Here is a 12,924-nt window from a genome sequence, read left to right on the forward strand (position 1 = left end):
ACATGCCGGCACCCATACCAGCCGCTTCTCTCTCCCCTCATCAGTCATGGCCCCCGTTACCTCATTTTTAAAAGCACAAGTGAACCTCGCCGTCAGGAGTTCCCACCGCTGGCGAGGGAGCATCGCAGAGGCCCCGGAGAATACGAGGTCAGGCCCACTAATGATATGAAAATTGCGTTTACTGGACGTGCGGAGTGGAACGCATTGACGCCGCTGTTGAGGCACTGCAGAATTGCGGTTTGGCGTGAACACGGCTCCCCTGACGATTTCGGTGTCAGAACCGATTCTCTGCCCAATCGCCTTTCCCGATTTCAGCGTCGGCCGTCGGAAAATCCCACCCACTGGGTTTCATTCTTTCAGACCACAACAAAGCGTTACTTATCTTTGCCTTTCTACTTTACATATCACTTTCTCTCAATCTCATCTTGCTTTCCATGTGGTAGTCCAAAGATGTGCAGGTTAGGTGGATTGGCCATGCTAAATTGCCCTTAGTGTCCAAAATTGCCCATAGTGTTGGGTGGAGTCGCTGGGTTGTGGGGATAGGGTGGAGGTGTGGACCTTGGGTAGGTTGCTCTTTCCAAGAGCCGGTGCAGACACGATGGGCCGAATGGCTTCCTTCTGCACTGTAAATTCTATGAAATCTATTTTACATTGATTAAACATTCACAACTTTGATTTGGCAGGGCTTATTAACAACTTCTCAATCTGATTGGTTGAAGAGAAATGTTTTTGTTTGTTCTATTGAAAAGGATTTCACATCCTCAATAGAGGACACAATGTTGAAACGGTTCTCTAATAACTGTACATTGTCACACAAAAATATCTGCAGACAGCTGCAATTGCAATGAAGGGCAAGTGCCATTTGTTCACCACTGACTGTCAAATCGGGGCCATTGTAACCAATCCAACTTTCATCTACTTGAATGTGTCAATGCAGTCTCCGAAGTTTCTATAAAAAGACACTCCAGGCAAAAAGTGCCAAACCTGAAACGGTAAATAATTTAAAGACAAATCTAATAATTGCCTTGAATCAATTTCACACCAAACGTGTCAAGCACGGTAGCATTGTGGATAGCACAATTGCTTCACAGCTCCAGGGTCCCAGGTTCGATTCCGGCTTGGGTCACTGTCTGTGTGGAGTCTGCACATCCTCCCCGTGTGTGCGTGGGTTTTCTCCCGGTGCTCCGGTTTCCTCCCACAGTCCAAATATGTGCAGGTTAGTTGGATTGGCCGTGATAAATTGCCCTTCGTGTCCAAAATTGCCCATAGTGTTGGGTGGGGTTGCTGGGTTGTGGGGATAGGGTGGAGGTGTTGACCTTGGGTAGGGTGCTCTTTCCAAGAGCCGGTGCAGACTCGATGGGCCGAATGGCCTCCTTCTGCACTGTAAATTCTATGGAATAAGCCTACATGCAGTTTGAGATTTTGCCAGAAATGGGATACAGAGCTTCCCGGTGGAGCCGGCCTCCACATTGCTGGAGGAGGTGCTGAGGACGGGGGGACTGGAGAAGGGGGTAGTGTCAGCGGTTTACGGAGCTATTTTGGAAGAGAAGGCACCACTGGAAGGGATTAAAGCAAAGTGGGAGGAAGAGTTGGGAGAGGATATGGAGGAGGGGTTCTGGTGTGAGGTGTTCCAGAGTGAATGCCTCCACCTCGTACGCGAAGTTGGGGCTGATACAGCTGAAGGTGGTATACAGAGCACGCATCACGGGGGCGAGGATGAGCCGATTCTTTGAAGGAGTAGAAGATGTGTGTGAACGTTGCGGGGGGAGGGGGCGCTAATCACGTTCATATGTTTTGGTCCTGTCCAAAGCTGGAGGATTACTGGAAGAAGGCTTTTAGGGTAATTTCTAAAGTGGTGCACGTGAAACTGGACCCGGGAGGCTATATTCAAAGTGTCAGACCAGCCAGGGTTGGAAATGGGTGTGGGGGCAGATGTTGTAGCCTTCGCCTTGTTGATCGCCCGAAGGTGGATCCTGATATGTTGGAGAGCAACCTCTCCACCCTGTGTCCTGGCGTGGCGGGGGGACCTGTTGGAATTCTTGAGAAGGTTAAGTTTGAACTGAGGGGAAGGATGGAGGGGTTCTACAATTCATGGGCATTATTCATTATGCACTTTCAAGGACTGGATAACATCGAGCATTAGTTGGGTGGGAGGGGGGCTGTGTGTGTTAATGGCGACTATGGGTGATCCCTAATTCCTTTTTGACATTTGTTTGTGTGAACATCCGGGCTAATGTTTGGGGTTTGGTGGGAGGATGGGATCGTTGTTATTGATATGGGGATTGACATATTAAAGAAAGAGATGGAGGAAAAATGCAGATCAACTATTCCAAATTATACTATAGCGTCTCTCCTTCACGAGGAGGAAGCCATGTCTGCCCAATAGAATGCTTAAGTGTGACGACAATTAGAAGTTCAACAATCATGCTGCCTCTCACAAGATCAAAATGAATATCCAATGTTGACCCACTAAGAACTTTCTATTAGGTAGCAATTATATTTCTATTAGTGGAGTTGTGCTATGCGTCAAATGACTTTGTACCAATTTAAATTACCGTTTGCGATAATGCAAAGAAGTATTTTAAAGGCAGTCCTCGGATTTACGACACAGTTAGTCCCTGTAAACGTCATCATAGGTTGAAACGTCATGAATTGATTTTGGTTTCCCCATAGGAACAATGTTAAAAAAGGGGGATTGATTCCATCAGCAGGGCAAGGCAGCATGTTTACCTGGAAATTGTGACCTAATTTCCCATGGGCTTTAGAAGTTCATCCCGAAGCATTTACTGCTCTGTTGGTGGGCCACAGGACTTTTCTCTTTGTTTTTTTATTATTCGTTCATGGGATGTGGCCACCGCAGGCTGTGCCAGCATTTATTGCCCATCCCCAACTGTCCTCGAGGGGGCATTATTGTAGATCTGGAGTCACATGTAGGCCAGAGCAGGTAAAGATTTCCTTTCCTAAAGAGCATTAGTGAACCAAATGCTTTTTTATGACAATCAACAATGGTTATCATTAGTTTTGTTTATTCCAGATTATTAAAATAAACTTAATTCAAATTTCACTATCTGCAGTGGCAGTATTTGAACCTGGGTCCCCAGAGCATCACTTCTGGTTTACAAGTCCAGTGACAATACCATGAGCAAAAGGTTTCAGACTGCAGGCACAAAAGATCCCAGTATAATCAATGGGAGATCAGCCATTGGGGCAAGGCAGGATTTTCACCATCAATGTGCGGCTTCATTTCCAGATATTCAAAAAACAGTTTCCGGTTTCTTGGCTTGAGCGCGGTCAGGCATTGCGCTGCCAGCGGGCCGTAACAACCGTTCTCCGTAGCAACCTTCAGGCCTGGAGTTCCAGCCTGGGGAGTGAAGGGTGCGCGGGGCCCCGATGTTTCGGTGGGAAGTGTCACAACTTCCCCAGACTCCATCAAAATATATTGAATTTACAAATCAAATTCATAAAAACATAAAAGATGTTTTATGTGTAGCAAGGCTACACAAAGTTGAAACTGACGTAAATTTGAAACAGGTTGTCAATTTTTAAACGGCAAGTGCCGTTTGTCGTAATTCAAATGTCGTAAATTTGAGGATTGCCTGTATGTTAGCAAGTACATTGTATGATGTACTGGAAGTCTGCAGAGGAATTTGGATAGGCTAAGTGAATGGGCTAGGGTCTGGTAGATGGAATACAATGTTGACAAATGTGAGGTTATCCATTTTGGTAGGAATAACAGCAAAAGGGATTATTATTTAAATGATAAAATATTAAAACATGCTGCTGTGCAGAGAGACCTGGGTGTGCTAGTGCATGAGTCGCAAAAAGTTGGTTTACAGGTGCAACAGGTGATTAAGAAGGCAAATGGAATTTTGTCCTTCATTGCTAGAGGGATGGAGTTTAAGACTAGGGAGGTTATGCTGCAATTGTATAAGGTGTTAGTGAGGCCACATCTGGAATATTGTGTTCAGTTTTGGTCTCCTTACTTGAGAAAGGACGTACTGGCACTGGAGGGTGTGCAGAGGAGATTCACTAGGTTAATCCCAGAGCTGAAGGGGTTGGATTACGAGGAGAGGTTGAGTAGACTGGGACTGTACTCGTTGGAATTTAGAAGGATGAGGGGGGATCTTATAGAAACATATAAGATTATGAAGGGAATAGATAGGATAGATGCAGGCAGGTTGTTTCACTGGCGGGTGAAAGCAGAACTAGGGGGCATAGCCTCAAAATAAGGGGAAGTATATTTAGGACTGAGTTTAGGAGGAACTTCTTCACCCAAAAGGTTGTGAATCTATGGAATTCCTTGCCCAGTGAAGCAGTAGAGGCTCCTGCATTAAATGTTTTTAAGATAAAGATAGATAGTTTTTTGAAGAATGTAGGGATTAAGGGTTATGGTGTTCAGGCCGGAAAGTGGAGCTGAGTCCACAAAAGATCAGCCATGATCTCATTGAATGGTGGAGCAGGCTCGAGGGGCCAGATGGCCTACTCCTGCTCCTAGTTCTTATGTTCTTATGATGCAACTGGTCTGTGAGTACATGTGAGTACAAGTGTGTGGTGGTGGTGCATACAATTATTTGAGACTCAACTTGCTAAAATACAACGAAGAAGAGAGAAGCCTCCCGGATATGTTACAGTGAGTTAATTTTGCATCTTGCAAAAAGCATAAGCAGGAATGTTATATTTTATGTTTTTTAATATTGTAAGCCATTAGGTGAAGTTTTCCCCTTTTTTCCCCCCAGCGTCAAGCACGTGCAGGAAAAGCAGCATGTGGCCCATTGGTTGCGCTGCCATCTTTTCGGGTCCAAATTTTTAAACACCCTGGGGGAAAGATGATCCTGGAGGTGGGTCCCTTGGCATTATGCTGACAGAGCTGGCTCCAAATGGGCCTGCCCCACCCCACCAGCAACCTTGGCTGGGCACCCCAATCTAAAAAACAAGGAACCCCTCTCCACGCCCATGGACACGGAACAACCCCAGGGAAACACCCTCCACCTGCATAGGTCGGCACCCCCCTCCCCCAGAAACCCCCACCTGCCGATCTTCCCCAATGGAAGCCCTTTCTCCCCTATATTCCTAGTACATGCATTCACTCATAGGATGGAATATCTGGACATTCCAAATGTAGTGTGGCCTGGTTGGTAGCTAGCACATAAGGAATGGAGCCTCACAAAATTACCAAGAGTAAAAAGTTTATTAGAATATCTGACGAAGACTTATAAATTAACATGATCTGAACACTTTGCATTGACACAAGTGGTTCCAGGCACCCAAGAGACTCAAAATTACAGGAGAACACAAGAGTCAGGTCAAAATTCTGGCTATTGAATGCACTAAAGAATGAAATATCAAATTGCATCCAGTCGGAAATAGTGTCAATAAAGATGGGTGGAATCTACCAGTCATGTTGCGTCCAAAACGCAGCATGGTGCAATGCAACCGTTGATGCCGGAAGACCCCACTTTCGGGATCTACTCGGCTCGCCACGCCTTCGAGAACTAACGAGATGTCGCGGTATGAATCTCATGCGTTATGGACGGAATCAACAAGTCTCACTCTAATATGCATTCCCGAGATCTACCCAAGGAGCAGGATCTAACTCCCCCGCCGTGGAGATCCCATGTGAGCGTTGTTCGGCGCTGGTCTCCACAAACGGGGACCAGACGCAATGGCAATCATGGGGGTCTCCCAGGGGACTGCAGTCCCCTTTCTGGACTGCTCCATATTAAAGCACGGATGAGATCTCCATTTTCTCCTCACATTACAGTGCCAACCTGGCACTGCCAAGGTGCCTGGGTGGCACTGGCAGGGGCACTGCCAGTGTGTCAGTCTGGCATTTTTGGCACGGTGGTGATTGGGCCGCTGTGTGCCCTGGGAGAAGTGCAGTGGACCCACTTATAGTGAGTTGCGGCTTGGGAGGGGGATTCAGAGGTCATGCTGGGGGTTCGAGAGATCAGGGTGCCATTTGAAAATGGCGTCCCGGCTCTCGCTGTACTGAGGAGTTCCAGCGAGTGGAGGTCCTCAGTGCAGAAAACATGGTTAAGTGCGGCCTCGGCTGGGAATTCACCACTGAGGCTGCCGATCTACCCAGGTGGGCGTTAGATAGCGGGATGTTTCTCAGCGCTCCTAGCGCCAGGAAACACCCAGCTAATCTTGCACTACGGGATTCTGTCCCCATTCAAGAAGATTGCGCCCCATTTGTACTATTGGTTGAGTTATGTCACCAAAGACACCTATAAATGCCTAATCAGTCCCTCAGATTTCTGGCCACCTTAAAAGAAGAAAAAACTCAGTTTATAATGTTAGGGGAAAATGATGATATCACCCATGCCTGGGGCTGTTTAGCACAGGGCAAAATCGCTGGCTTTGAAAGCAGACCAAGGCAGGCCAGCAGCATGGTTCGATTCCCGTAACAGCCTCCCCGAACAGGCGCCGGAATGTGGCGACTAGGGTCTTTTCACAGTAACTTCATTTGAAGCCTACTTGTGACAATAAGCAATTTTCATTTTCATTCATGCTTTAATATGGAGCTGTAATATGGAGCTGTCCAGAATGGAAAGATTTATGTACATCTCCAAGCACTCAAGGCCAGTTTAAAGTGTGTGTGACATTGCTAGAATACTATGCACATACCAATATAATTGCCTTATATCAACTTCAATTTAGAATGCATATCTTTTTCATTCAAATTTAAAACCTCATCTACGATACTCACCCGCAGGGCTTCATCGGCATTTATTTTGTTTCCTCGAGCAAGAACAATCTTGAAAGGAGTATTTATATCCCAAACATTACCTGGCACACGCTGGAAAACAACACAGAGAAAAATAACAAGAAAGGGAATTATTTACATTCAAATGGTAAATAAACGTAAATAAAATAAAACTCACCAAGTTAAATTGGTTTTCTATCAGCATTTTCAGTTTAAGAATTCAGGTGTGGAACAAAACTTTGACTACACATCCGTTGGTCACATGCACTTGGCAGGGTTGGCAGCGGCTGCAAAACACTCTTCCGACTGCAGCCAGCCCCCAAACGTGATTTCACCCTGGTGGCCAATTAAAGGGCGGCCACCATGAAACACACTCTGGGAAACGCTTAACGCTGCAGTAGAGGGTGGGGAAACGTGGGTGTTGAGAAAAGGGAGGGTGCGAGTTGGTGCATCTAATGTGTGCTCTCGGGGGGTGGGGGGGCGGGGGGGGAGGGGGGGGGGGGGACATCCACTGCAGAGCTGTCTCAGGGAGCTGCTGAACTATGAAAAATAAATTGTGATGAGAAAACAATTGAGAGTGTCTAGGCAGCACTTTCAAATACAAAGCTCAGTCATCAGACAATTTTCAACGTGGGCAGTCAATCCTGCCCTGATCGAGGTTGAAGCTACAATGTAAAGGCCGCCTGGCTAATTGGCCCACCCACCAACTGTAAAAGCAGACGGGTCACACAAAAATTAGCCCCTTGATGCGCTAAATTGCCTGCTTGATTGTTAGCGTGTGAACTTCAGACTCTCACGCGTGCACACCGACTGAAATATTGCACGAGTGTGCAATGACGTTGGGGCACATGCCAGACGTATTTTCACACGATTTTACGTATTTCCAGGTTGGGCGGGTGCCCACCGAGCAACATAACATGCTGCCCATGGTTTCCAAACAAAGTACTTACACTAAAGCAAAGCCACTATAAATGCACTTCAAATAGAGTAAGACATTGTGAGCCAAGTGAGTGGTGCATTTATAAGGTCACATAATTTCTACTAGTTATTTGACACCTATTTCAGCTTTAGTCTATTAGTTATAAATAGCAAACAAGCTATAAAGCTGCTTCTAGGAAGCATATAAAAAGCACAGCTGGCAAACTGTTTGCATGACTCTGCTGTTATCAAGGAAGTCATAAATAATACATGATATGTCAAGGAATTACTGCAGAAGTCATTTTTAGCAAAATTCCGTTGTATTTTGGAGGGGAAATGCAGAAAGAAGGAAATTCATTGGAAACACATCAAATTTCTGAAGGTGTTTTCATCCTCTTAATCAAGGACAAAGTACAGGTTACAGACTGGATTTTAAAATTACCCTCAAAAGCCAATTTTTAAAAATGCTTTCTACACCAAAAGGTATGGAAAAAGACAATGTTGAGCAAGGTTAATGTTCAACACGTAGTCTTTAATTCTGGACACACTAGGATAATTGCCTTATTTGCTATATTTGTCGTAGAACGCAGCAAATCTATTTTCAGACATTTCCTTCCACTCATAAAACTATGCCCAATGATATAAAAGCGTAATCCAATAACTGTGCTTTGACTGACCAGCAGTGGAAACCAGAGATTCTCAGTCATCAACACTTTTATAGGGGAAAAAACACTTCTCACTTAACAACCATACCCCTTGCCAAAAAAGCACTCCCAGTTTACACCAAGCAAGAAAATTATAATTTTTAAAGCTTGCATTTGTAGAATGCCAAAAGCAACTTCAGGTCATCCCACAGTGATTTAACTCCAACCATGTGTTTCTGAAGGTCCCATAAAAGGCAATATGATAAGGATCACACCATCAGTTTTAGGGCATTGCGTGAAAAATAAATCTTGTTCAAAGCAACTCCCCTGCTTTCCTTCAATGTCGTGCCATGGCATCTTTTACTTCAGAGGCAGGTGGGGCCTCTGTTCAATGTTTCATTTGAAAGGCGGCACTCTCGGTGGTGCAGCACTTTCTTAGTCTGCTGCCTTCAGCCAATATTTCAGCTCAAGTCTTCAGTCGGAGAGGCGACACTGTTATCAACCAAGCCGTAGCTGTCACTGACACTAGAACAAAGAACAAAGAAATGTACAGCACAGGAACAGGCCCTTCGGCCCTCCAAGCCCGTGCCGACCATACTGCCCGACTAAACTACAATCTTCTACACTAACTGTGAGGGAAGGGCACTTTTACCAGATCTCGAGGGCCATTATGTATTCTTGGTCCCAAATGCAACTATTTGAAAAAGTTTCTTCATGAATATTGCTCAGAATAATTTAATAAAATTACAGTTATATTTTAGCACCCTCATTGTACCACATTTAGATTTTCAATTGGTTCTCTCCTTTCTTTCCCCTTCGCATGCCATTAGGTTCTTTGTGGGTTATACTTCAATGGGCAGCCCAGCAGTCTGATACTTGTCTGGCATTAACAACTGCAGCTTCCAACCGACCACCCCAGATAGTGGTTTTGTGTAAACTCCCAAGCCAAACTTAGAAGCATAACGGCCGACCATACGATCCCCACAACCATCCTGGTAGAGGTCTGATAATGCAGCACAGGCCTGTGATGGCCAGGCTTAGAAACTCACTATTGTATGTTTGACTTACAGGACAAATTGAAATCACATTATTCTAAAAGACAAAAGCAAGTTGTTCCTGCTGCTTCCTCAGCTACTTACAGAAATCGCCCGTTTTTTGGGTGGCAAAGGAAGAGGTGCAATGGATAATTTCCGATGCAAGGCAATACCAATAGCGGACATTTCATGATCACACATCTCCTTAATGGTGCTGCAGTCCACTAGAGTCAGCTGAGGGTGGATTCCATTTAGCACGCAATTTCTTATATACTGAAAATGATAGAAATCAGAGATTGAGAGAGATGCCTTGTTCCTTTAGCACACAACAGTATCTTCCTTCCCACATTCAGAAATGCAGACTCAAAAGTACAAGATGTGCAGACAGTGCAATGATTTAAAAAAAATAGGATTCAGGAATGTAAATAAAATGTACAATTTGTAAATGCAAATTTACAGGATCGTTGATTACAATGGAGCTCTGCGCATTTTGACATTGATAATGAAATGAATAGGCTAAAGCAATTGTAACAGGTAACATAGAAATATACAATATTTAAAAGGCTGGTAAATGATAGGATATCCCTTCTGTAAACTGACTACACCCAGCTTTAAAACTCGACTCCTCTGCTGTTGCTAATTATCAGACTGTTTATTAACATCCAGAGCTCAATGAACAAAAATTTTTTTCCCCAACTGAATACCGGAAGACAGGAGCTAATTTTTTCAGTCCCCACGCTCTACTCAATTCGCTAGATACTAACTCCAGTCACTTCCCTGTCAACTTTGAGACTAAGCTAGTCTGTTTGCCATATTTGACCCCAAAATGAGTTTCGCAACAAATATGGTGCCATCACTAAGACTGCCCATTTCAACCTCTGAGGCATTGCCCAACATTATCCCATCTCAGCTCAACTGCTGCTGAAACCATCATTCATGCCCTTGTTAACTCCAGAATTGACCATTACAAAACACTCCCACATCCTACTGTTCACAAGCATCCATCGACATGTCTGAACTCACACCACATCCTGTTCACCTATCTCCATGTTCATTAGCTCACACTGGCTCCCGGTCAAGAAATGCCTTGATTTTAAAATTCGTATTTTCAAATTCTTTTGTAGCCTCCCCCCTCTCAATCTCTAATCTACGCCACCCCCACAAACATTTGAAACATCTGCAGTATCTAATTCTGGACTCCTGAGAATCCCTGATTTTAATCATTCCACCATTGGTGACTGTGCCTTCAGCTGCTCTGGTGATCCTCCCTCCACTCTCTACCTTGCATTCCTCCTTCATTAAAGTACTAATAGATTGGTCATCTGACCTGATATCTCTTATGGATCATGTTGTCATATTTTCTTCTATGAAGTGCCTTGGGGCATTTTATGATAATAAAAGTGCTTGATAATTATAAGTTGCTGTTATATTAGGGGAGTACTGTTGAATCTAGACATGCTGACCTGGGATGTGTAAAAAATAAAATTAGGAAAAAATGTTTGATAGCTTCCTCCTATACATTACAACCTAACAAAAGTGGCAATCGTCCAAACTCTTTAAGGTCTGAAAGACCACAAGCCTTGAAACCACTTAACTTGTGTAAATAAACATTGTGAAAATGACAGGAGATCAGAGACCCTGACCTGGCAATCAAATGTTTCCTCTGGGGTGCCCTGACAGCTATGCTCTCCAGAGGAAACATTGTTTGAGGGACAGCCAGGCTCTCTTGATCTCTGCTGTTAACTGCACAATGGTTGTTTACACAAGTGAAGTGGTTTAAAGGATTTGTGGTTTCTGAGACTTTAAGGTCTGGATGATTGGCATTTTTATCAGTTTCTAGTGCAGATTTATTTTTCAAAACATAGGAGAAAGTTATAAATAAATTACTTCTTGGCAAAGTTCTTTTTTACACATCCCACCATATTCTATAGGATTCATTGGTTCTAGAAAGTGTGCAGTGGCTCAATGGAAATAGAAGTATGATAGCTTGGCATAGAGGACATGAGCAGCCATAGAGTTTGGATGCAAGGACAGAACTTGGAATTGTGGGTAAGAGATGCCATTGGAATAGTGGGGTGGGGGGGGGGGAAAGAGAAATGAGGCAGACATTTTTAACTTATATTTTAAAAGGTCCCTTCATGCAGACTAGGGTTAACTAATTTTCTGAGGGGCCATGAACCATGACTCTTTAAAAACCTGGTTTGACTCCATGAAAATTGTGGATGATTAGGAGATGCCCATCTCCGCAATGACCTGTCGGGTCAGAGGTGCCGGATGTGGATTTCTGACAGGAAGTAGCCCGCACATTTTAAAGGCCTTCCCAAAAATCAAACAGCCCAAGAATGGAGTTAGGAATCGGGACACATCTGCAGGGTTTACAAGTCAATCAGACTTGGTGAAAATTGCAGCAATTGGCACACCAATGCAAAGCAGTAGAATATTGGATACCTGCAAGCCTATATTTTTTTGGGTCCCATCAGCTCCTGCTGGATGTTCATTTAAGAGCAGAGCCAAACTCCTCCTATTTTCTAGCAGGAGGATATAGATCCCCTCCTTTCAAATTGGCCTCACTGCAAAAACTCACTACTATATGGAGAAAGCAGTTGTTATAATCCGGCAGGTGGTGAGTGTCATGTAAACCAAACCCCAAAGGGATAATCAGAGAATTTAGAATTTACAGTGCAGAAGGAAGCCATTTGGCCCATCGAGTCTGCACCAGCTCTTGGAAAGAGCACCCTACCCAAGGTCAACACCTCCACCCTATCCCCATAACCCAGCAACCCCACCCAACACGAAGGGCAATTTTGGACACGAAGGGCAATTTATCATGGTCAAGCCACCTAACCTGCACATCTTTGGTCTGTGGGAGGAAACCGGAGCACCCGGAGGAAACCCACGCACACACGGGGAGGATGTGCAGACTCCACACAGACAGTGACCCAAGCCAGAATCGAACATGGGACCCTGGAGCTGTGAAGCAATTGTGCTATCCACAATGCTACCGTACTGTCCAACAATGCAACCGTGCTGCCCTACTAGCTATGCTATCACAATTATTCCCCACTTGTATTTTACTATGAGCAGATACACGTGAAGTCAGGAGCCACAAATTCGAGTGATACTTTTGGAGATTTTATGTATTAAATTAAATTAAAATATTTTCACAAAATTTAAACTTAAACACACAAGATTACAGCTACACAGTTAAAATTAGTCTTACGAAACATTTCCCTCAAAAAGATTCCTACTTGGCTAGACTCGTAAATAAACACCTTTTTAGGCAACAGTCCTTATAGATATTTAATCTATAAATAATACCAGTAACTTTACCCCAGGGCATCCACTTATGCATTAGAGAAGAGATGTCTCAGAGCTTTGCTCGCTCCCACTCTGCTGTGGAAAATTTCAAAAACTTTAAAACAAAACCCTGCTTTCTGAAAAAAGGACAGACACTTTTCTGGGTTTGCTGCAAGCTGCTTTACTTTGCTTCATTTCACAGCTCTCTCCCAGCACAGAGCATATTCCTAGAGATTTTATATGACCACATCCAACCTAGCTCCCAACTTCTCTTTAAACATGTTTTTTTCTCTTTCATCCTTTCCCATTGTCCTCATCCTTCTTT

General features: G+C 44.2%; 1 protein-coding gene across 1 annotated transcript in view; it reads right to left on the reverse strand.

The window, feature by feature from the left end:
- Positions 1-12,924, reverse strand: part of pik3cb (phosphatidylinositol-4,5-bisphosphate 3-kinase, catalytic subunit beta) — a 264,946-nt gene that overhangs the window by 108,812 nt on the left and 143,210 nt on the right. The window contains exons 6-7 of the mRNA XM_072474558.1: positions 9,408-9,575; positions 6,710-6,799 (exon numbers count right to left, since the gene is read on the reverse strand). Of these exons, the coding sequence (XP_072330659.1) occupies positions 6,710-6,799; positions 9,408-9,575 (258 nt within the window). The remainder of the gene's footprint in view (positions 1-6,709; positions 6,800-9,407; positions 9,576-12,924) is intronic.

This window comes from Scyliorhinus torazame, chromosome 14 (genome assembly GCF_047496885.1).
Source record: "Scyliorhinus torazame isolate Kashiwa2021f chromosome 14, sScyTor2.1, whole genome shotgun sequence".
Lineage (NCBI taxonomy): Eukaryota > Metazoa > Chordata > Chondrichthyes > Carcharhiniformes > Scyliorhinidae > Scyliorhinus > Scyliorhinus torazame.